The 24895-nt window shown below is 54.3% G+C and overlaps 2 protein-coding genes across 5 annotated transcripts in view; one reads left to right on the plus strand and one right to left on the minus strand.

Annotated features, from left to right (window-relative positions):
* The window catches only part of CPEB4 (cytoplasmic polyadenylation element binding protein 4), a 354407-nt gene that overhangs the window by 214859 nt on the left and 114653 nt on the right, over positions 1–24895 (minus strand). The window lies entirely within an intron of this gene.
* Positions 3700–10390, plus strand: BOD1 (biorientation of chromosomes in cell division 1). Its single transcript, XM_080671589.1, has 4 exons — positions 3700–4060; positions 5930–6054; positions 8512–8708; positions 9649–10390. Exons 1-3 carry the CDS (start codon positions 3836–3838, stop codon positions 8705–8707), a joined length of 546 nt encoding a protein of 181 aa, XP_080527715.1. The 5' UTR covers positions 3700–3835; the 3' UTR covers position 8708; positions 9649–10390.

Genomic DNA, 24895 nt, shown 5'->3' on the forward strand with positions numbered 1-24895 from the left:
AGTACTGATGGGTGCCAAGGGCTCCTGCTTCTGAACGTCCCGCTTTCTCCGTGTGCATGTGGATCCAGCGGTCCTTCGAGAGGCTGGGAAACGTCAGGGAGACACGAAAGGAAGCAGCTGAGATCTCACGTGCAGCTGTGGCCGGTACAGCGCGGACGACACAGGCCGCCCCAGCCGCTCAGGCTGCTGTTCACCAAGAAGTGCCGGGCTCTTTGGACAAAGCCACGGAAGAAGAAGGAAAAGGGCCACGCCGTGAACATGGCTACGGACCCACACCCTGTCTTCCCCGCCTGGGTGTGGTGTCTAGATGTGGCCCTGCGCTCAGTCTTAGGGCTCTGGAATGCCCTTGCTAAGGATGGAGACCTTGGAGTGGAAGGTTGGAAAGTTGCCAAGGCAACCCACCGACTGCCTTCTCATCTCCGGGCCCACTCCCTGGCTCCACCTCCCAGGCTGGTACAGCACCTTCTCGCAGCTCATACCTTCTGGGCCGCTCACTAGATTTTCCCTGACCCCTCTGAATATTGCCTGTATTCTAACATTTGGTTGAGGGCAGTATCAAATATTTTAAACGGCCTTATTCTATACTTAGAAGAACAAATTTCCTATCCACTCCTTTCTTCCTTCCTTTCTTTCTTTTTCTTTTTTTCTCTATCAATCATACATTTACCAAGAGCCTAGTGTACTAGCTTACACTCTAGCAGGGGAAACAGGTGGCCAATTAGCCTATAAATTACCGGGCACTGTTCTGGGTGCTGGGAATATGATGATGAGGAAGGAAAACCTACAATCTCTTCCCTCATAAATTTAGAAGTTAGGCCGAAACTGGTTTGGCTCAGTGGATAGAGCGTCGGCCTGCGGACTGAAGGGTCCCGGGTTCGATTCCGGTCAAGGGCATGTACCTTGGTTGCGGGCACATCCCCAGTGGGAGGTGTGCAGGAGGCAGCTGATCGATGTTTCTCTCTCATCGATGTTTCTAGCTCTCTATCCCTCTCCCTTCCTCTCTGTAAAAAATCAATAAAATATATTTAAAAAAAAAATTTAGAAGTTAGTGGATGGGGGGGGGAGGGGGAGGAAGTAGAGGCAGAGGTTAATCCAGTAACCTCCCAAGCCCAATGTAAATTCGTGACCACAACATGTATTAAAGTTTGCTCAGGGCCAGGCATGATGAATGGATTGCCATGATGGTGCTTAATCCTCCCCCAAGGTCCTGAGGAACCGAAGCTCAGGGGATGCACCTTTCCCAAAGTCACCCTGCCCCAACGTGACAGAGCTGGGATTTCAACCCGGCACCGCCCACGCAAAAATCCCACGGCCTGGCTGCTGCTTCATCTCCCCCATGGCAACCACGGGCCTCACGTCTCCCCAGCTCCTGCCCTTTCTCCTTCCAGATCGGGGTGTGGGCTGTGGGTTTTATCCCCTGATGTTCTCTTTGACATAAAATATTCCAGCACCTTAACATGTGCGATTCTCTGGGATGAGGCAACTTGTCACAGATTTAATGCTGAGAGCCAACCAAGATTTTTTTTTCTTTCCTTTTAAATGAGATTACTACACCTGGGCAGAAATTAAAACAACATGCTGCATAGAAATATCTAAAGGTCCTGAATTACTAATGCAGTAATGGCGCTCCCTGGTGACCATTATTGTGTATTACACAATGATGACAGGGAAGAGTGCTTGTGGGATGCTGTGGTGGCTTCCCTATTCCAAGTTGGGATGAATAATAAGCCCCGCCCCCCTAGTCTTAATCACCTTTAGGCCTCATCTCCCACCGATTTATGTCAATCCCAGTGGGGAGGCCACAGGTCTAGGGTACAGCACCTTCTCATAGCTCATTGTTCCAGCAACCAGGACACAAAGTCCCATGACCCGCAGTGAGATTGCCAAAGGGTGATCCATCTGCTGCCAATCTCCACGATCACTAACCCATTAGGTCCTGGCAGATTAACCCATCATATCCTGCTGTAACACTTCTTTTCTGAAGAGTGTGGCTCTCAGTGACTCGCCTCCCCGCACCCCCCCCCCGTTTCTTCTCTCTCTCTCCCTCTCTCTCTCTCTCTCTCTCTCTCTCTCTTCCCTCCCCCCTTTCTTTCTCTGATCCTGTCCCATGACTATAGGTAACAGATGGAAACTTACTCATTCACTCTGAGCCAGGCATTGTGCTACAGGCTGGGGACACAGTGAGAGACAATTTGTGCTCCTAGCTCCAGAGCTTACACTCTAGCGGGGGAAACAGGTGGCCAATTAGCCTATAAATTATTCATTTTCCATTATAATAACTGCTACAAGAATAAATCTCTGAGTGTCTATATCAGTGAGACAAGACCCCCCTCCACTGCTTATTTAAGGTGAGGAATAACAACAGCAGACGTAATTCCTGGTTTGCCCAGTTGAAGTAACAATGGGAAAAAGTCTGAAAGGAAAAGAGTTTAGTGGTGGCAGCCATTTTTTTGTATCAATTGTGGCTACAAAACAAAAACAAAAAAAATCAGGCCATAAAGCCTTATATAGTGTATGATACCACCCAGCTCTCGGGATGTAGTTTCACTGAGGTTAAACATTGCAAGATTTGGATTCAGAAAACCTGTGTTCAGATTCTCCTTTGCTGCTGCTATGTGATCAGGGCAGCAAACTCTGTGCCTCCATTTCTGCATTTGTAAAATAGCAATTATAATAGTACCTGCTTTTTATTATAAAGTAGTGTGTGTAAAGTTTTTAGCAGCATGCCTGGTATATTCCAGTTCTCATTGCTAGTTTATTATTATTATTATTATTGACAATAATTAACACCTGGGAGGAAATCCGCACATGTAAAAAAGAATTTAGGAAAACAATTTCCCATTATTTTCCAATTTTCTAAAATAACCATGCGTTACTCTTAAAATCAGAAGGGGGGGGATGAAAACGCTTCTGAATAATAGAAATTTGACGAGTTCATTGTTTCCCGATTTCCCGTCATATTGTCCAAGGAGGCCGAGGGAGTGCAGGTTAAAAAGCTCAGACTCCTAGGCCCCGACCCAGAAAACGTGGATGAGTATCTCTAAGGCAGTGGTCGGCAAACGGTGGCTCGCGAGCCACATGCGGCTCTTTGGCCCCTTTAGTGTGACTCTTCCACAAAATACCATGTGCGGGCGTGCACGTATAGTGCGACTGAAACTTCATGGCCCATGCACAGAAGTCGGTTTTCGGCTCTCAAAAGAAATTTCAATCGTTGTACTGTTGATATTTGGCTCTGTTGACTAATGAGTTTGCCGACCACTGCTCTAAGGGATGAACCTGTTAATCTACACATTTACCCAGCCCCGCGGATGATTCTTATAATCAGGCACCGTTGGGAGATGGTCATTTACAGCAAGGGTTGCAGTGATGGGCCAGAAAGGCCCCACCTGCATGTTGCGGAAATCACGACAGCCTAAGCCTACAAGTCCCATACTGCCCCGCAACCTGCCCGCGAGCGAGCGGGTCGGAAGCCTGCCGGGAGTTGTAGTTCCGGCCCGCCCGCCGTCTTCCTATAAGAACGCCGGAGATGAGCGCTGCAAACCTCCCGCCCCACAAGGCCAATGCCAGCGGTGACGTCATCTGAGGAGCGCCCGGGATGGAGCGGGCGGTGTTGGCCGCTTATTCCACCACCTCCCCAGCCTCAGAACCTGCCTCCACCCCCTCTTTCTCCGCTGCCGCCCTCTCCTCCTCCGCCCCCTCCCGCTCCTTCTCCACCCCCTCTTCCCTCTCCCCCGCCGCTGCCGGCTCCGGCTCCCGCTTCTCCGCCACCTCTGCACGACCTCTGCCCCTGAGAAGCAGCCGCATTGGGTCTCCCACGCGGGCCCGGGGCGCAGGCATGGCGGACGGCGGGGGCGCGGGCGCGGGGGGCGGGGGTGCGGGCCCGGCATCGTCGGGGGCGGGGACGGCCGCGGCGGGCGGCGGTGGGAGTGGCGGCCCCATCAACCCGGCCTCGCTGCCTCCCGGGGACCCTCAGCTCATCGCGCTCATCGTGGAGCAGCTCAAGAGCCGCGGCCTTTTTGACAGCTTCCGCCGGGACTGCCTGGCCGACGTGGACACCAAGGTACTGAGGCCACCTGGACCGAACGGGACCGGGCCCGGGACCGGCGGGAGGCCGCCTCGGTAGCACCTTTGCATTTCCAAAGCCGAGAGGAAAACAAAAGATGCCTCTGAAAATCTCAGCGGGGCGGTTAGGCCGCTGGGGGCAGCACCGGGCGCTTTCGGAGCGATGCGCACGTGGGTCCGGCTCCCAGCCCCGCCAGTTAGCTGTCCGATTAAGCCCGGTCTGTGTGGCTTCTCTGAACTTGGGGTTTCAATACTGGTGTTAGAGCCCGCGCCCTAGCTTTGCCAAGAATGGGATTCCTTAAGCCTCTCTAACAAACCTCACTATGTTAATAGTGGAGAGAGCCAGGTAAGTAAGCGAGAATTGTGTGGGCGCACAGCCATCGGTACTGTAGCTGCCTGTTCCCTTTCTCCAGCTCCGCGATGCAGACTCGCCTACGCAGCTGAGTGAAGGCACGTTGGTGGAGAGCCGGCACCCCTGTTTTGTACCCCATCGCTGACCAAAGGGCATTTGGTGCCTCTTTTCTATCCTCATGCCATCGGTCAACCCCCTATAAAAGGCTCCTTCACTTTACCTAGCTGCCAAGGTCATCCCTTTGGTTACTGGCATCTCTTGATTCTGTCTTACTCTAGCTTCCTCCCTTTTATCTTCCTCCCCCAGAAAGGGACTGTCAGCTCCATTTAAAAAAAAAAAAAAAATCCCAGGGAATGTTTGCATTGCCTTAGTGTGGGTCAGACGCCCTCTGCTGTGGCCGGGGAACATGGCGCCCACTGCCCTCCTCTGGTCTAGATGGGAAGACGGGTACCCAGAAAAAGGAGTTGCTAGCAGATAGTACATGAGAATTTTAACGCGTTCATCTGCCTGCCTTCCTCCTTCCAGGGTTAGTGGAGAGTCTTCGTGTCTGTGAGTCAGTTTTCGTGGCCTGTTGGAAGAGTCCACTCATGGAGTGAAGGCCTACTGATGCTTTTGGCGATGTTATATATCTGGCTGTGAGCAACCTTTGGCCACAATGACACTACGTCTTAAACCAAATCTGGGTGGCTTATCACAAGCATTTGTTCTCCTGCCACAGGGCTGCGTGTCCCAGAGTTCAGCTGGTCTTGGTGGGCGTTAGCTGGGTGGCCCAGCTGTAGGCTGCAGGTTGCCTAGGCTGGGATCCGGCTATGGGTTGGGGTTAGATCTGCAGCATGTATACTCATCCTAAGTCCCAGGCTAAAGGGGCAGGGGCTGTCCAGGACATGGGTGTTATGGAGGGTCATCGGGGCACAAGAACTGTCATTCCATTGACCAGAGCAAATCATGGCACTAAACTCAGCATCACTGAGGTGTCCGGCTGAGGGTGGGGTGGCCCTTCGCTGGGTGAAGAGGCTTTCCTGGGCCTTGTTGCTGAGAACACCCCGAGAGGGAGGTGGGGCGGTAACAGCACCGCTTTCCAGTTGGCAATGACTGTGACTCAGATTGTGGGCGTTGTTGAAGTCAGAGAGCTGGTAAGCGAGGGAGCGGCCTGGAACCCAGCCCCTTTGATTCGGAAAGAGCCTGGGTCTGGCCTGTGGGCAAGCTGTTTACTTCGTCTAAGCCTAAATTTCCACCTCTAAAAGGTGGTGGTGGGGGGGGGTGGGGGCTCATAGGACCTCCCTGGGAGAGTTACTGGAAAAGTGAGTAAGATGACAACATAAAGCATCTGGCAGGGGCCCACCGTGAGGAAGTGGGCACTCATTAGCACTAATTCACACTCTGCCTGCTGCGTGGCCATGGAAGTTAGTGAAGAACCGGCAAGTCCGTGTCTGTGAAAAGCAGTATTCTGAATGACATGACCAAGACGTCGGTGCGTGTAACTTCTGACCTTGCTCCTTCTTTCTGACATTTTAGCCAGCTTACCAAAACCTGAGGCAGAAAGTGGATAATTTTGTCTCAACACATCTGGACAAGCAGGAATGGAATCCGACGATGAACAAGAACCAGCTGCGGAACGGTCTGCGGCAGAGCGTGGTTCAGTAAGTATGCGGGACTGAGAGCGAAAGGCGGTAACGCGGGTCGGACACACGGAGGCCGGTGCAGGTCACTGTCTGGTCCAGGTGGACGGTGGCTCCATAGGAGCTGCAGCAGACTGTCCTTTATTAAAACTCACGTTCAAGGATGCACAGAACTCAGCTGAAATTCTTGCCAGTTTCTCCAGCCTGTGCAGGCTTCCTGTGCACATCCCTATGATGCATCAGAAGTCATTCCAGCCCGCCGGTGTGGCTCAGTGGTTGAGCGTTGACCTATGAGCCTGGATGGAGGTCACAGTTCGATTCCTGGACAGGGCACATGCCTGGGTTATAGGCTCGAACCCTAGTGGGGGGTGTGCAGGAGGCAGCCGATCAGTGATTCTCTCTCATCATTGATGTTTCTCTCTCGCTCCCTTCCTCTCTGAAATCAATAAAAATGTTAAAAAAAGAAAAAGTCATTCCAAATTCCAAGACATAATCTCTGCGCCTTGGAGTTTCCAGTACTGAGCATACCTGGGCGTCTTAGACCAGGACAGCAATGTTTGGATCTTGGACACAAGGACCTGGGTCCATATTCTCACAAGCGAATACATAGTTTTACCACCGTGTACATTTCCAGCTTTTTTATTTGACCTAGAATGTATTTAACCAGAAACATGAATTTGGACTTACAATGGGACCTTTCTCTGTGATCCCCTTTTTTCTCTTTATAAGAACTTTTATTGAAGATTTATGCTGGGTTGGCCACTTTTTTTTTTTTTTATCCTCACCCAAGGATATTTTTCCATTGATTTTTAGAGAGAGGGAAAAACAGAGAGAAACACTGATGTGAGAGAAACACATTGATTGGTTGCCACCTGCACGAGCCCTAACCAGGGCCCGGGCCGGAGAGGAGCCTGCAACCGAGGTACGTGCCCTTGACCGGAATCGAACCCGGGATTCTTCGGTCTGCCGTCCGACACTCTATCCACTGAGCCAAACTGGCTAGGACACTCTGTAGTCTTGCTAACATTTTGAATTTGAGGCAAATTCTAAGGCAGTTTTGCAATGAAGATTTGCTACTTGGGCCTGGAGTGTTGTCACCGGTGAGACCCTGCAGCCCCAGCGCCGGCCACTGGCCGTTCAGGCCCAGAAACTGGGTCCCAGGTCCACAGCGTGGAAGGCTTTGCAGGCATCGGGCTCTGCTGTTGAACCTTATTGTGACCGAGTCTTTTCCCTGCGTGATATCTGCCCATTTCCCTGCTGCTTTAGGCTCGATCTCCAGGAAAGTGAGCCGCTCTGTGCTTCCCTGAGCCACACTGCTTTCCCCGATCAGGCGGCCACATCAATAAAGACACCTGTGAATCTGCCTCCGGAGACGGGGGTGCGGTTGGAAAGAGATGAGCTTGTGACTAGGGAGGGGCGCCTGGCACCGCCCTCGCTGTGTCACGAGCTCCGCTTGGAGGGCACACGCTGTCTGACGGGGTCTCCCTGAAGGTGCCCGGGCTCTAACGGCGATGTGTTACACCCAGGCTTCCTGCCGAGAAGCTGTCAGCCCCCTGAGGCCAGGGCGCACTTTGCCACCGCTCGGCCTCAGCGCCCAGGGCCTGTGTCTCATCTCACTGGTCGCCATGGCGTTCTCTCGTTGGTTTCCTGCCCCGTCTGCCCAGTCACTGCAGGACCTGTGCTACCCAAGCAAAGGCTTGCCTGGCCCAAGCGCTCGACCCTAAAGGAGGAGAAGCAGAGCTTACCCACAAGCTCTGGATGGTACTCGCCTATTTCAGTCCTCGGGAAGCACTTCACTTTGAACCTCCGTGGACTCTTCCAGACTTTTCTCTTCCAGACTTTTCAAATGCGATGTTTCCCGTCACCGTATCTTCCTCACTACCTGCCCCAAGTGTTTGAACACAGACATTCTGGCTAATTTTTGCTCTACTTCGAAAAGGAGTTGGGGTGGATTTTGGCCCCTTAGGAGCTCAGAACCAATTTGTTTCCTGTCTGTTTACAAGTCCCTAGTGTGTGTTCTAGGTCACAGCCACAGCCGCGGGCCCCGGGGAACTGCGGGGGGTGACCGTGCCTTTGGTTGGCGTAGCCAGGTTGCTGCGGGAGGCTCCTGCTTCGCCAGTCAGAGAACAGAGGCGGAGGAAACGGAGCCACGCGGGAGGCTCGCTGGCTCTGACAGCTCGATGGCGGTTTCAGCTCTGCCCATCACCCAGTGCTCCGTCAAGTCACTTTCACTCTCTGTGGACCAGGCCTTTGAGCGCGGTCCCTGCACAGGCGGAGTTAGGCTGGCTGGGAGCTGTTGCTCTAAAGTGGAAAGATGGCAACGTGAACTCTGCTAAGCGGGTGGGTGCCCTTGGGGAAGAACTCCCTGGAGTAGCCGCAGCTTTGACGAGGGGCACGTTTGCTGGGCGCTCACGTGACGCTTGCTGGGGACGAAAGGACTCAGCAACTGAGTAACGGGATGATCTCTGCCTCCACCAGGTCGGGGATGTTGGAAGCTGGAGTGGACAGAATCATCTCTCAGGTGGTGGATCCCAAGCTAAACCACATCTTCAGGCCACAGATAGAGCGAGCCATCCATGAGTTCCTGGCGGCCAAGAAGAAAGAAGCCGCACCACTGCCCCCTCCAGAGCCGGAGAGCCAGGACGCCCCGGGCCCCGCCCAGGACGCCTCCTAAGGTCCGTATCCCGTCAGTGCACACGTTCCTCTCTGGCTTACAGTGAGCGGGTAATGGAGGGGCAGCCGGCACTGGGGCACCTGTCTTGTCTGTGCAGAAAAGTATGCGCAGACGGACCTCACTGACCACGCAGTCATGTCACAGCGCATCAGTGAGAAGTCTGCCCCGGAGCCCAGTGTCCCAGCTGTGAGGAGGCGCTGCCTTAGGCACCCGCCGGGGTGGGGAGGCGCTGCCTTAGGCACCCGCCGGGGTGGGGAGGCGCTGCCTTAGGCACCCGCCGGGGTGGGGAGGCGCTGCCTTAGGTACCCGCTGGGGTGGCTGGTGTGCCCCAGGGAAATTCAAATGAGAGTCCCTGCTTTTCTGAAATGGCTTAAATTTGGGTTTGCAATTTGGATATAAAATCACGCAATGCATTCAAAAGCAGCCTCACCCTAAATGGGACTGAAGTCTGCTTGAAACTCTGCTGGACGTCCTGCGGTTAAAGGGAACTGAGTGCCACTGTCAGTTACCGGGGTTCTTCTGGGCAGCGCCCCCTCTTACGACAGTTGGGATTTAATGTTTAAAATCACCTCTGGATGCACAAAGCACTGCTCCTTGCGGGGTCTGGGAGAGGTCAGTCTGAGCCGTGGCGGCAATGGCCTGGCACCTACCATTGTTACAACCACTGGACTGCCTCGCCCTCATTCTGTGTCGGGTCCTGTTTGTAGGCTCCTCGGGGTGTCTGTTATTTTGAGAAGCATCAGCGAGTGAACAAAGCGGAGCACCAGGCTCACACGGGCACTCGTTCAAGAGCAGAACTGCCTTAGGTGTCCACGTGGGAGCTGCCATGCCATGGGGGGTGAAACAGTCACCTCACGCCCTCCTAGACTAACTGTCAGTGCCTTTAGGAACAGAAAACTCGGTCATTGTAGTCTCATTTTGATAGATTCTCCTCTTTTTAGACGATGCCTGACATCTTTTGGAAGCTCCATTGCATAGTGGTGAAGTGGATTCCGTTCATAACGGTACGACTTCAGAATGAAGACAGGCCAAGGTCGTCGCTGATTCCACCTTTGACTTTGGAGCGTGGTCCACGCTGATCGGGGAGCGAGGCTGGCGGCAGGAATGCTGGCCTGTGTGCCCCTGCCACGTGGCCAGCCCGTCCCAGGGACCACACCAGCAGACACTACAGAGAACTGAAGAAACACTACATCAACCGGGCTTGTCCTGAAGCAGACCTTTATACTTGAACTTGGAGACTGCGTGTGGGTTTTAGGGTTTGTGCTCGGGGAGAAACGAGCTGCGGTGAGGGAAGGTGAGCAGTCCCACGTGCAGCTCCTGAGGGCAGCGCCGAGCTGGGAGGGGGTCTGCGGCGGGCTTGTTGGCATTGCTTCTCAGAGTTGCAGACTAGAGTGTACAAGCCGTGAGCAGCACATGGCTTTGAAGTTGTGACCCTCTTGTGCGTGAACCTTGTAGCTTTAGTGTCCTTTCCCCGAAGAGGCGACCAGCATGTGACCCCACAGTGCAGGACACCCAGACACTAGTAAAGGGAACGTTCGCAGGCTCTCTGTCCAGGGCTGCTTCCTACCCTGCGAGGATGGGACGTCTTGGGTGTGTTTATTGTATTCTCATGTTTGTGTTTTTTAGAAAGTGAATGGTTAATAAATAGCCTAAGTTTTGTAATAAAATCATTTCATACTCTTACTCTGAGGCTTCCATTAAATCTTAGACCCCGGGTCTGAAAGGTAAACCTTCCCCCGCCTACATGCCACTCCTGAGCATAGCACATGGCATCCGGCGGGGGAGGGTCGGAAGACATAACCTGAAGCCATAGGTGCAGGTGGGCCTGGCGGGCCGATCCTCCTCCCCGAACCAGTTAGTGCTGGTCTGCAGCTGAGGGCAGTGCGTTATATTCATGTTTCTCAGACTTGAATGTGCAGGAGGATCACCCAGTGGTCTTGGAAAAATGCATATTCCAGTGGAGAATTTCCGGGTGGGATCTGGGCGTGTGTCTAACCAGCTGGTGATGCTGAGGCTGCTGGTACCTTATAAGCACAGTGCCCCCCCTCCCCCGCCCCGACCCCCGCTCTGGGCCTTCGGTTCTCAGTTGAGTCTGCTGCTGGATATTGTTAACCTAATAAACTATCACCTGCAGAAGTCCTAACTTAGCGTCATCGACAGGTTCTCAGAAACAATAACATGAAGCAAAACGAAATACAGCAAAATCCATCCTACCATCGGCTAATTGCTCTACACAAGAGCTAAGTTCCCATGGCATCCTGGTCACAGAAATATCACCAAACTTCTACATCAAGACCCAAAACACTTGTAATATTAAAACAAATGCGAGCTATACGTACCTTTAAAAACAATGAAGAGAAGCAAGATCGTTCTTTTCCAGCAGTCACTACAGACATTGCTGTTGGCACAGAGGACTGACTTTTTGGCTCAGGTGAGCCGAACTGAAGGGAAGTAGTGCCCATAATACCTTGGGTAAAAGTTTCATTGTCAGTCTTGGGAGGGGAGTCATGACCAACAGCACTAGGGTGTTGGCAGAGGCTTTCTCTGAACTCCCCTTATCTGCCAAGGGACAGATCCTCCAAAAGGAACTGAATTGTCATTAATCCTCTTTCCGGGAGTTTCATCAACCAGAGAAGATTGACTTATCACAGGAGAGGAGACCAGAAGTCCACACCACACCCAGACAAACTGTCACATACTATCACACCCCCATCTACTCAAGGACACATTTGTCTTTCCTAAAAGTCATTTACTCTCCCCAAAGATGCCTACATATCCCCCTTCCTCCTTCCCAGTTAAGATGGTATTTAAGCCAGAGTTCTAAGCCACCTCAGAGAGTTACTCGTTTTTCCCTGGGTATCTCCCACATATACACGAGGGATACATGTTTAATAAACTGTTATTCTGTTGTTCATGTTTTCCTCTTGTTAATTTGTCTTTTATTACAAGAGTCTCAGATAAGAACTCTGAAGGGAGAATTATTTGTGTTCTGTAACAGCAAGAGATTGGATGTGGCAGAAGCTAAACCAAGGATCAGAGAGGCTGAATGTGGTCAAGTTTACCCAGCATGCTGTGTGGAACAGCAGTTGGGTAAAATCTTGAGTCTGTGGGGCTTCTGGGAGAAATGAGGTATTACATTTGGTTTTCCCTGAGCCCTTTTGTCCAGCTGAAAAGTCTGCCTGGGCATGGCATCCTTAATGTTGATCACAGCATGGAGCTCTGTCACACAGGGCTTCTCTACATTCCTTTCTCGCTGTGTAAGTCCCCAGTCATTCACTGTCGGGGCTTGCCTTCTCCCCTTTCATTTCTGCTTACACACTGGAGTTTTCTCCGAGTTCACCTCTTTCCTATAAGGCTTTGCCAATCACAGGCAATTCCACCATAGCACACTGCCATGGAACGTTCTACTTCCCAACCTCTTCCCCGACAGCCACAAGTTCGTTGGGCCCAGGATCTGCCCCCCAGTTACTGCTGCCCAGTCCCTATTGCTTCTCCTCGCCCAGCCCCACCTGGCGGCTCGGGACTACTTGTAACCTTTGACCCCATCCCTACTTCAAGGTCACACAGTATGAACTGACAGCTCCTTCCTGAAGGAACCAGCCAGAGGGTGGTAACGATGACGATGAAGACAAGAAAGGGCTGAAGCAGTGAATCCATGGCCTGGGACCGCGCCTGCCCGCTGCAGCCGGTGGCTCCGCTGACTCGGGCTTGGCCACACCAGCAAACAGAGGGGCCACCTCCCAGACTCGGGAGCCAGGCTGGCCCCCTGTGTTCTCTATTCACACTGTCTTATCGTCTCCACCCGCCCCTCTGCTGTGTGTCTCTTGCTGTGGTTCAGTGTCAGCCACCGTGGTGGCAGCTGGCTGTCTCTGGTGCCTGCCCAGGGCTCGTTCCTCGTACACCAATCAGACCGCCCCGACGTCCCCACCAAATCGGGTCTAAGTCCACGCAGCCCTTTTCACGAGCTGTGGCAGCTAACAGGAACTCACTGACATCCCATAAGTTATTAACACGTTAGGATTGTGCTGGTTTCCACTCCAAGCACAAGTCGCTGCATGCACGCTTGGGCAAGGGCGGATGAAAGCACAGGGCACATTATCGGATCAAATCTCCACCAAGGAGCGTTGTCTCACGTCATCGCTCTCCTCATGAAGCCTGTGCTGGGAACACCAGGACCACTTCCACCTGCCCTGGACCAGCCTCCCACCTCCCCGCGTCCCCGGGGACGACACTGGCACAGCCACCGTGGTAAAGTGGCCCTTTCCTATCAGCAGAGTCTTTAGCCCCAAACCCTGACAGTGAGCTCTGGGAGACCAGCTGGACCACGGGGCCTGGGGCTACCCAAGCCAGTTCCAGGATGGTGGGCCCGCTGTCCTAGGTACACTGGAGAGGGAACCGTGGACACCCCCCCTGTGAGCCGGGTCAAGAGGAAAACACCGAAACGCCATGCATTTCCCAGCGGAGACGTTTCCATGGGAACAGAGCTCCTGCCGGGCCCCTTTCCTCACCAACGGGAGGAGCTGGGTGATGGCCCCCTGTCACTTCCTACCGGTGCAGCCTCTGCACATCACCGCTCCCCTCTGACCCTCCGTCTCCTCGTCTGTAACCGGCTTTGAGGACTACAGCTGATACTCGAACAGCAGCCACTGGGTCCGTTTTACCCGGGAAGGCAAAGCAGCCGAGGTGCACACAGCACATCTCCCACTTCAGAGCGCTCAGGCCTCACATCGCAGCTCCCGGGAAGCAGCCGCAGCCGCGGGCCAGGTCCCAGCCTGTCCATCATCCCCGTGGGCCCGGGCAATGGCTTCGAGGTCTTTCCTCGGCCTGAAGCAGACCTGGCCTGACTCTGCCCTCCGGCTCACCCCGAGGTCGGCCATTCTCCAGCCGAGGGCATCTGAAAGCTGCCTTTGTGGGGCCGCCCAGGCCCGACCACAGCGCTGGGTCCCGTCAGGGCGGCTGCTATAAATGGACAGAGGTGGTAAGTCACACCACCCCTGGGGGCCCACAGGAGGTCAGCGGGAGGGTGCACCCTGGGTGGGCAGAAATAACAACCAAGCCCAGGGCAGGCCACGGGACAGGGCAGGCCACGGGACAGGCAGGCCACAGGACAGGGCAGGCCACGGGACAGGGCAGGCCACGGGACAGGGCAGGCCACGGGACAGGCATGCCACGGGACAGGGCAGGCCACGGGACAGGGCAGGCCACGGGACAGGCAGGCCACGGGACAGGGCAGGCCACGGGACAGGGCAGGCCACGGGTAGGGCAGCAAGCAGGGTGCTGGAGCCAGAGGGCATCCAGGCCGCGTCCCCGGCTTCTGTGTTGCCAACACTCCGCCCTGGTTTTTGCTCTCCTTCTAACTTGCCTCCTGCCATATGTGGCCCAGGGCGCACGCCCACATACCTTACACACCACCTCACAGTACCCTCGCCATCCCATGGGACTGGCGCCATCACAGATGCGGACACGAGTCTCAGTACAGTGACCTCAGAAGAAACGTGCCTCTCAGGTCTCAGCGAGCAGGTGGCCCAGGGACAGACCTACCCAGAGGACGCCGTGCCCTGCAGCCGAGCGCGGGAGCGTGGGTGCAGCTGACGGCGACGGCGGGGGAGAAGGTGATGTCACCGAGACAAACCTCGGTCCTTAGGGGACACCAGCTCCTTCGGCAGGGACTGCGTGACCTTGGCGGGCTCTCACTGACCTTGAGACCTTCCAGCAAGCGAGCTCCATAATCAACAGGACAGACCTGAAAGTGCCCGCAGAGCTCCCCAGGGGCCGGGCAAATGCTGGCAGTTGGAGCGTTTTATTGGATGGCTGTCCCTCTGCAGGGAAAATAACCTTTGCATTCAGTAGCCAGATCTTGTTTTTTTCCAAATCGTGTTTGCTGTCCATGAAACAGTCCCGGCTACAAGCGTCTTCCCTTTCAACGGGCGGAAGGTCCCTGGTGGCTCCCCCAGAGCTGGGACCTGCTTACAGCCCAAAGCCCATCTCCCTGCCCGGTGACTGGGCCACTCACGGAGAGAGGACACGTGGGTCCAGGAGGCCCCGGCACACAGCTCAGCGCTGGCCCCGCGTCCACCGAGGGGAGGGGAGACATTCTTGGGCCAGGCTACTTTGCTGTGTGTTTGTAAATGTTTGACCTTTTTTTTTTTTTTCTTTAACACTCTTCCCAGAGCAAAAGAGAAAACTTTTCCACTATCGTTTGGGAAACTCAGAAGAATATTACGTCAAGATTCTGGGGAACGGCCATCAGCGTGAGTGGAGCCGTGGAGGCAGGCTCGTCTCCTCCCTCCCTCCCCTTCGACTGGCACCCTCCCCCGCTCCCCCTAAGGGTTAGAAGAGCTATCCCAGGCCTGGACCCCCTCCGGCCCCAGTCCCCCTCCCGCTCCCCCTTTGGCTGGTAAGAGATTCTCGATGAATGGCTCCAATGTCCCTCTTGTGCAGAATAACAAGCAGATAACTCCCGCAGCTCCTCCCGCAGGAGGGAGCAGGGCGCCCTCTGTAAGTGTGGGCTGCACTTAGGAACTCCTCCAAAGCCAGCAGAGTGGAACCGGCGGAAAGGCCCCCTCAAGGTCAGTGGTCAAGGTCAGCGTCAGAGCGATAAGTCATTGGATGGAATGTTCCTCCCCCAGACCTATAACCTCCGTCTAATCAGGAGAAAAGGAGCAGACGAGTCCCAGCTGAGGGACGTTCTACAGAACAGCCGACGAGTGCTGCTCACACGGTCAAGGTCAGCAAAGACAAGGCACGTCCGAGAAACTGTCAGACACCACGAGCAGCCTACGAGACACGTGGAACCCTACAGACAGAAAGGGGACAGAAAGGGGACGTTACGTAAACACGATGGCTCTCTGAACCCGTATCTGTGAACAAGCGTGTGGCGCCGTTGGCTCGGGAATGGTGGCAGGACCGTCCTAACAGGGTATTGACGATAAAGGAAACGGGTGTGGGATGTACAGGAACTCGCTCTATTCCGCTTGCAACTTTTCTGTAAATCTAAAACCCTCTGGACATGTGAAGTTTATTTTAACCCTTTCCCCTCCCTCGTCTGCCTTCTCGCATCACCTTCCGACCAGCCCTGGTGTCTCAGCCACTCTTACGTCTTCTCTCGTATACTTAGATATTTATTTCTTCGGCTCTCCCGTTTGGGGGATACTCATAAAAGTTCAGTGCGTCCAGCCAGGAATTCGCCCAAAGGCGGGCACCCCCCACCCCATGTCTCCGGGCCCCGGGCCATTTCTCAGGGCGCTCCTGAGAGCTTGGGGGCCAGCGTCCCATGCGAGCGTTTGTCCCTAACCACCTGCCCATATCAGCTATTTCACGGGGTCGAGACGCTCCGATGGTTCCTATTGGAAGCTCTGAGTGGATAATAAAGGAAAAAAGGCCCCAGCCAGTGTGGCTCAGTGGATAGAGCACTGGTCTGCAAACCAAGGGTCCCGGGTTCGAGTCCTGTCAAGGGCATGTATCTTGGTTTGGTTGCAGGCTCCTCCCCGGCCTGGGCCCTGGTCGGAGCACGTGCAGAAGGCAACCAATAGATATGTTTCTCTCACATCGATATCTCTCTCTCTTCCACTCTCTTTTTTTAAAATATATTTTATTGATTTTTTTTTTTTTTTACAGAGAGAAAGGGAGAGGGATAGAGAGTTAGAAACATCCATGAGAGAGAAACAGATGAGAGAGAAACATCGATCAGCTGCCTCCTGCACACCCACTACTGGGGATGTGCCCGCAACCCAGGTACATACCCTTGACCGGAATTGAACCTGGGACCCTTCACTCCGCAGGCCGATGCTCTATCCATTTAGCCACACCGGTTAGGGCTCTTCCACTCTCTTTAAAAATCAATGGGAAAATATCCTCGGGTGAGGATTAACAACAACAGCAAAGAGACTTCAAAAGGAACGTTAGTGACCTGCGTGCTGCGGGTCCCCAGGACTGTTTGGACCAGCAGATGCTGCAGGGACCACCTCGGTATGGAGCGAAGCGTCTGGAAGCAGCGCAACAGCCCCCCGTTTCACTCCCAACCCCTTGCCTGCAGGCAGCCTTGCCCGGCGTCAGCGTGCACCCTCCCCTGAGCGCAGTCTGTCCCGTGAGCTCCGTCGCCCGTGGGAATCGCACCCCTGAGTAGTGGGCGCCTCCAGGAAAGGCCCTGAGCCCGGCATCTCCCTGCCAGCAGCGCACGGCGCGGGGTGGGCATCTGTCACAGGTCCCTTCCCAGCAGAGGGTCCCTGGGCCACAGAGCCAGGGTGCAGGGCGGGTCCCCAGTAGAGGGCACACTGCCCAGAGCCCCCAGACGGCGCCCCAGGAAGGCAGTGACTCCCAAGGCCCTCGATGAGCACCCTGCAGGGGCCCACACTCGGCGTCACCCCTCTCTCATTTCCATCATCTGATGCGTGCACAGAGGGGAGTTTCACGTTGAACTTTTACCAAAAGCCTCCTCTCCCTGCTGGTAAATCTGAGAGAAGGAGGGAAGGAGAAGAGGCAGTGGGCTGGACGGGAAGAGCTGGGAAGTGAAGTGTTCTGGGTGCGGGACCCTGGCCATCCTGGCACGCTCACCTCGTGGAGAAGGCAGTGCCGCTGGACACTGGGGACCTGGCTTCCCCGGCAGTTTGGCTGTGGCCCCTTCCTGCCCACCTGGGAGCGAGGGGGGTGGGCCAGCCTGGTCCTCGCCAACTCTTCCTCCCGGCTCTCCCAGCCCTTCCCTTCTCAGGGGATGCACTCTATCCTGAGGGCGACCTGTACGCTGTGCCTTCATCTTCAGCCCCCTTGGCTCCGTCTTCCCTCTTCCGTCTTCCGTTCCCTCCCTCCTGCTCCCCCCGTGGAGCAGATGTGGCCCGACCCCAGGTCCTCAGAAACATCTGCTGAACCCCCGGCTGCCTTCCTCCGGGACCAGGGAGCCCCAGCTCCTCCAACTGCCGGCTTTCATCCAAGGACCTCGCTTCTCCAGCGATGACCATCCCTCGCTGAAATCCCTGAAGGTCCGCACACATAGAAGGAAGGGGCAGATGCTATTTCGTTTAAATATCGGCCACCCTCGGGGCCTGCTGCCTGGAGGGTGTGGGTTCGCTCGGGCCCTGAGGCGGGAGGGGGAGTGTGTCTCTCTGGGAACCACCTGGACACACGAGATGCGTGGAAGGGGCCGTTGAATCGTTCTGATTAAGAAAGGAGCGGCGTTTGGAGCTGGGCCCAGGGCTGCACGCCGGCCGCGGAGGAGTCACCCCGGGACTTGGGGCCGAGTGAGTCCCTTGGGGAGGACACCCTCCGCACTGCAGACCTTCAGGAAACGTGTGCGGCACCTGACAGCTGTGAGCCGCTGGTCAGGGGACACCAGCCACGCTGACATGGACAGAGAGAGAGTCCCACGGGGCGGCAGGAACGAGGAGGAGTGCTCAGTGTGAGCAGGAAATCAGAGGCAGGAAGTGGCCACTCAAGTGTCACCCTGAGGAGGGGGCAGGTGGGAGTCTGGGAACATTTGGGAAGGAGCCCCAGGTTTTTCCGTAATACGGGGAGGCAGGCTCAGGAAGGGGGCCTGACTGCTGAACGTGGGGACACGCAAAACTAAGGCATGTGGTACACACACACGTGCATACACACACACACACACGTCTGCAGGACCAGTTCATGAGCAGTGATTCTCAGTCTTGGCAGCAAATCTGGGTTCCCAGCCGACCCTCCACCCGAACAGGGACAGACTCCCTGGGGTAGGGCCGGCTCGGGTTTGGAGCGTCCGGGAGGTTCGGTGTAGGCGCAGCGAGCAGCACTGTCCCCGAGCAAGGAAGCTGACTCCCAGCGGCAGAGAGCTGGTGTCGCTGCGGCCTCCTGCAGCAGGAGACTCCGCTGAACCCTGCCCCCTCCAGCAGGCACTCACCCCCCTCCCCTCCCTTCCCATTACTCCCTCCTTCCGGGCCTCCCCCAGGGCCCAGGAGCTCCTCCCACGGGCACCAGACATCAAAGGCAGGAATGTGCACTCCAAACACAGAGAATCATTTCTTAGAACAAGTTGTGTTCCATGCAATCATGCCACACACTCGTACTAAAAAATTACCCGCGTTTTAACTGAAATTCCCATTTAACTGGGCACCCAGGGTTCTTAGTTGCTAAATCTGACAACCCGAGGTAGGGACAATTTAAAAATACGAAGGGGAAAGACTTCTTACCCCGCACGGAAGAGAGATCTGGCGAGACTACCAGCCCCCGCCCCAGAGTCAAACCCCAGTTCCAGGCCCAGTCCCATGAGAATGAGCCGCGGAGCTTTCCTCTCCCCAGGTGACAGGGGCCCGCGGCACGCTGCGTGGCCACCAGCAGAGGGCGCACCGTGAGCGGCAGGAGGAACCAGCGTGGGAGAGGCAGCGAAGAGGACAGGCCTTCCACGCTGCACTGCAGTCGCTCACGGACAGGACGGGGCGAGGGAGCACGAAGGCCCCAAACTAGCATGAATCCTCAGGCGGGGGGCGGGGGCAATGGGAGGAAACTGGCTTCCTCTTCCACCTAAACCTTGACAGCAGCCCAGGTGAAATCAGAGTCGGGTACACACAGGGTCGCAAGGGAAGACCTCACGCGCTGGGAGATGTTCCTTTTCGTGTGGTTTCCTGTCTGCTTGCGTGTTTTAATTGCACAGATGAAACAGTCTAACTGTTCAGGGTTCAACGCGAAACTCCTCTAACACCTCCACCCCGCCTGCCGCCCTGTAGTAACAGGGGTGACACGTTTCCTGTGGGTCTCCCCAGAACGTTCTCCATGCATGGGACTGTGTACGCGGGCAAATGATTTGGGTTCCCTGGTAAAAGTCTTTACACAAAAGCCATCACGGTACGTATGATGCGGTTTATCTACCTATCGTTTCAGAAATTGCATTTTTTTCCCATTTAGTAAGTTTGGAGGGTCATTCTATGATGAACATGATGCTGATTTCATTTTATCTTCATCATGATCCTGTGAGGCAGGGGCGACTGTGAGCCTGCATTTACAGAGGGAGAACGCACAACACAGAGAGGTTAAGTGAGCGGCCCGAGATCACACAGCAAGTAAACAGCGAAACTGAGATTGGAACCGAGGCCGTCTGTCTTCGGAGCATAAATGGGTCGTCACTCTTCTGTGGTGCTTCCTTCTCAGCAGGCGCCACCGGCCAGGCCACAGTGCGCTGAACCGCTGCCTTTCCTCCGGACGTGGAGCGGTGCCTCGGCTTCCACCAGGTGGGGGGCCTTGTGCGGGTGGCTGGGGCTCTGCGGGGTAACGGGTCACATTTCCACAAATACTGCCACACGTCACCCCCCTTCCCAGCAATTGCGTCTGAGCGTCCTTGTCCCCCTTGCTGCCACCAAAGGCATTCTGGGAAGAAGGAGCGGTCTGGAGGGAGGGAAGGGGATGTGGCTAGGGGACGGCTCCCCGGAGGCTGCGGGTGGGGTCTGCGTGCAGGTGGTAAAGGTATCCGTTTTCTTCTCTGCAAACTGAATGGGTGCCTCACTGACCCTGTACTGTGGTTTTGGTGTGTATTCCCCCATTACAGCATCTTTTTGTATGTTTATGAGCCATTTGTAATTTTATGCTGCGAACTTTACGTTGATACTCTTACTGCACTTCACCCAGTGGGATGTTCGTCTTTGTAGCTGTTCTGATATTACGGGATATTAGTCCCTCATCCGTTACATAAGCTGCAAATATCTTACAGCCCTGTGGCTTATATGAACACAGTTTTATTTTCCATCCACACCCAAGGATATGTTTATTAATTTTAGAGAGGGAGGAAGGGAAAGCAAGAGAGGGAGAGACATCGATGTGAGGAGAAACATCGACCAGTTGCCTCCCATACACACTCCGAAACCTAGGTATGTGCCCTGACCACGAACGCAACCCGAAAAGTGTTGGTGCACAGGCGTGCTCCCACCACCCGAGCCACCTGGCAGGTGAGGTTGTACTAAGAGTGAGGGCACGTTGGTGCGTCAGGAATGAAAGGTGAAGGACAGATTGGATGCCCAGATTGTCACTGATGGACGGAAACGCCAGGGAGCAGGGCCGCTCACTTACAGCCCGCAGGGATCTAATAAACTGCCTCAGTGCCCGTCGGACATAAACGGATTTCTAAAATAATAAGTATTTCGAATGAGAGTGAGCAATAAAGCAAATATGACAAAACTAGAGGCCCGATGCATGAAATCCATGCAAGAATAGGCCCTCGCAGCCCCTCGGCTTCGTCCGGAAGGTCGTTCCGCTGTTCCGCCGTTCGGTCGATTTGCATATTACACTCTTATTATTATAGATATTAACAATTGATGAATATGGAAAGTCTGTGCTATTCCTGCAACTTTTGGTCAGTTGGAAATTACTTCAAAATAAAAGCTGTCTAAAAAATCCTTGAAAATGTTTGTATGTTCTTCCCCAGTGTTTAAATATTGCTCATTGAGAATACGTGTACGTGTTACTAGTGTTAAGTGGTTTTAATGATTAAATAGACATGATAAATGAAACCTCTGGTGAACTGAAAGTCATCAGCTGTTAATATCAATTACTATATGTATGGCCATTCTATTTATTATGAATATGACTGTTATACTTATTATTGATAGTGTAACTGTTTTGAGTAGTTCTCAAATTGCAGAGAGCTGCTGCTTCCCTTGCTCCCGGGTGCCCCAGCCATGTCATTTCGACCCCTGGGGCCCCACCAGGTCATTTTCCATGTTCCTGGCTGGACCCCAGTCCCAGGGAGGTCTCCATCCTCCCCCCCCACCCCCCCCCACCAGCCCCAGGCTTTAGGCAGTGCCTCTCTCTTCCCGCTAGAGGGCGCTCACAACTCCTGGTAGGCCTGGGCTGGGGCAGAGCCTGAGATACAGGCCCATAGCCACAGGATCTCCGCCCCACACCGCTGTGGGCTGAAGGGAACCTGTCCACTCCAGCGCTGATTGCCTGGGGTCTCTGGAACCCATCTCAATTCCCTGATCCCTTCCCCCCTCCCCCCTCCCACCCCCACCCTCACCCCCATAGGTATCTCTTGCCTCGAGAGCGATACTAAAAATGCATACAAACCAATGATTAAATTCTGGAGACTGGATCTGGGGAAGTGCAACGAAATCACCAATATAGGCCTCCGCCTCTACTGCCTGGCCACACAGGGCAGGCTCCCAGCTGTCCTCTGTGCAGCCTCCATGCTGTCAGAGGCTGAATTAGGGTCCACGTTTTAAAATGGAGAGAGCTCATCTAAATTCAGATGTCCATCTTTGCTTACAAAATGGGGCGAAAGGAGCCCACATTCTCACATTGGCAACACGTCTCTGGGGCTATGGAACGGTTACCCCTTTGAGTGGGGTATGCATTCCAGCTCCCCACAGTCCCCACCCCCCCCAGGCCCTGTTGTCTCACCTTGGAAACATGCACTGCCTGTCACCTGTTCCGTCTGTCTGGACCTGTGGGCCTCCGGCTTTGTCGCCCGGACCTACAGACAAGCCTATATTACCCAGATCCCCTGAGAACGGGCCATTCCCATCTGTCACATTTCTGTCCGCATTTAAGAAAAACCCTTGAGGTGGCAAGGTTTCCTGGGAATATATTTTTTAATTATACAATATGTCGCCATGCATCCGTGTCATCATCATGACCACTGTGGAAACTCAGAGGTGGACACTTGAGTTCAAGCCTGGGTGACCCTGAACAGCCCCTCAGTCTCTCCGTGCCTTAGTTTCCCTGCCTGTAAAATGGGGAGGTTAAAAGCCTCCTAGAATGCTTGGAAATCAGGGAGGCCATCTGGGTGAAAGCCCTTAGCCAGCGCCCGGCCCACAGGAAGAGCCAAATAAGTGTCAGCGACGATGATCATTCATCATTGTGCAGGGCAGCTGAGCCCCTGGGGAAAAGAGGCCAAAAAAAACCTGAGTGCACATGACAGTCACCTGAAGGTCACGTGGGCCCCACCCCCCCAGTTCCTGAGTCAGTCGGTCTGGGCTGGCGCCTGAGACTGTGCCCTCTTTAGCGAGTTCCCAGGTGATAGCCGGTCTGCTGGCCACACGCCCAGGCAAACCTTGAAAAGAGTCATGGCCAATATTAAAAGCATCGACACATCTCACGTGCTTTTTAAAAGAGTCCTAGCAAGTAACGCTCCCGAAGTTAGAAAACCGGGGAATCTAACGCTGGAGAGAAAGACACAGGGAGCAGGGGACTTGGGCTTTGCAGGGCACCCCGTTCCGTCGCCGCCACAAGCCTAGGAAGAAGGAACACGTGAGGAAAACAGTCCTTGGAAACGAAGGGTCACAGGTCAGTGCCGTCTGCTGCGTGCCAGCCACTCTGGAGGCGTGATGCGGCTTCACGCTGTGGTCACGGCCCTTTGCATGGCCTCCTCTGCAAAGTGTCCACTCAGGTCTTCTGCCCAGGTGTCTGCGGATGGTCTGCCCTTTCTCTTACCGACGTGTAGCTCTTCGTAGATCCCAGATACGACTTCTTTGATGAACTTCTGGGTCGCGAGTACCCCCTCCTCCCACCGGTGTCCTCTTGTTCTCCTGAAGGTGCCTTCGGTGAAGCAGGATCGTGCAGATGTTTTTTAAAAGAACCGTACAGACTGTTACAGGTGGTAAAACCCATCAACTTTTCCTGTAAGGTGAATCGGTCCCGGTCCCAGGTCATCTTTGCCTGCCCCTTGTTCCCTTCTAGAAGTGTTACAGTCTCATCTTTCACATTTGGCTTGATAGCCCCACATGCCTTTTGCGTGATCCGTCAGACGTCGGTGCAGGTGAAAACCCTGTTGGCAATGACCTGACCCGGAGCCGCGCTCAGCGTGACACATGAACACCAAGTGTTTTGTGTTGTTTTTTTGCAGTTTAATTTGCACTGAGTTTCCCAGAAAGTAGCTGCTGTGTAAATTTAGAGAAGATTGTACTTTGTTTTATTTGGAACTTTACCAAGATGTGACTCACCATTTCAGGAAAAACACGTCAATGACAGCAAAACTACTCGAGGTGCACGGGTGAGCCGCAGAACACACCTGTGTCTGTCTATACTTCCAAATGGTTCTATGTTACAAGTAGACAGACGTATGTGGTCGACCCATTTCAAACTATTAACTACGAAGGACGTTTCAACCATCTTCCGTTGATTATCATCTTACTTCTCTGAAATCCAAACTAATTTATTAGAGCTCAGAGCATGTGTCTGATCACTCCAAATATACGCACCCCCACCCCCGCCTCGTGGTCCTGCCCACGTGTCCGGCATTGACACGTATGTGATTTTATCACACACGACTTTGTTTCTCTTTTCTATTATAATCAGGGTGATATATTATTGGGGGGAGGGAACTGTGTGTGTGGATGCATTTCATTTCAGCATGAAGGGGAATTTACAAAGTATGTCCTAGCAGAAGGAGTGGGGGGCCAGCGTCATGGGCTCTGCCCAGGGGGCCTCACATTTCAAATCAAACGGGAACATCAAGGTGTTTTCCTAACCACAGGGACAGTGTCTCCTAAAATGGAATGTTTCTCGGACCAACCACTCTTACGGTAACAACAATGTTCTTCTCATGACATGTGGGAAGCAGAAGTCCCACACCACCCCCAGGAGAAACCGCAGGCGAGTGCCCGCTGCTGAGAGCCGCCTCGCCTCCTCCCAGCACCCGCTGCCTGAACTCACGCCCCCCTGGTCCTTCGCCGGGGCTAGTTTCCCAGGTGGGAAGGTTTGAGTTCGAGCCCCGGCTCTGCCTCGAACCCGAACCCGCTGTGTGGCTTTGGGCGGTGCTGACCCCTGTGAGCCAATGGCATGCATTCACAAATGAGTTAAAAAACCTCGCTGACTGGGCCATGCAAGTCAACAGGAAGAACTGCTCACAGTTCCAGGGGGGCTAGCTCGAGGCCGACGTCTGCGCTAGATGCCTCCTGAGGCTTAGCTCCCGCCACCCTCACCCCCGGCCCTGAGGGCGGGACCAGTATCTCCCCATTTTACAGATGAGGAAAGTGGAGGCACCGAGAGGGGAAGCACACCGCCCTAGGTCACACAGTTGGTAACGGCAAAGCTGAGAGTCTGGCTAAGTCCCATGAAATGATACCTTGTGGGAAACCAGTGCCCAGCACAGGGAAGACACTCAGTAAGTGGCAGCTCTCGGCTACGGTTACATGCCTGCTGGTTACGTGACTCTGAATACATGTATGTACATTCCGGTTAATCCTCAGTGGAGGATATTTTTCCACTGATTTTTAGAGAGAGTGGAAGGGAGGAGGA

The sequence above is a fragment of the Plecotus auritus genome (assembly GCF_963455305.1).
Source record: "Plecotus auritus genome assembly, chromosome: 6".
Classification (NCBI taxonomy): Eukaryota; Metazoa; Chordata; class Mammalia; order Chiroptera; family Vespertilionidae; genus Plecotus; species Plecotus auritus.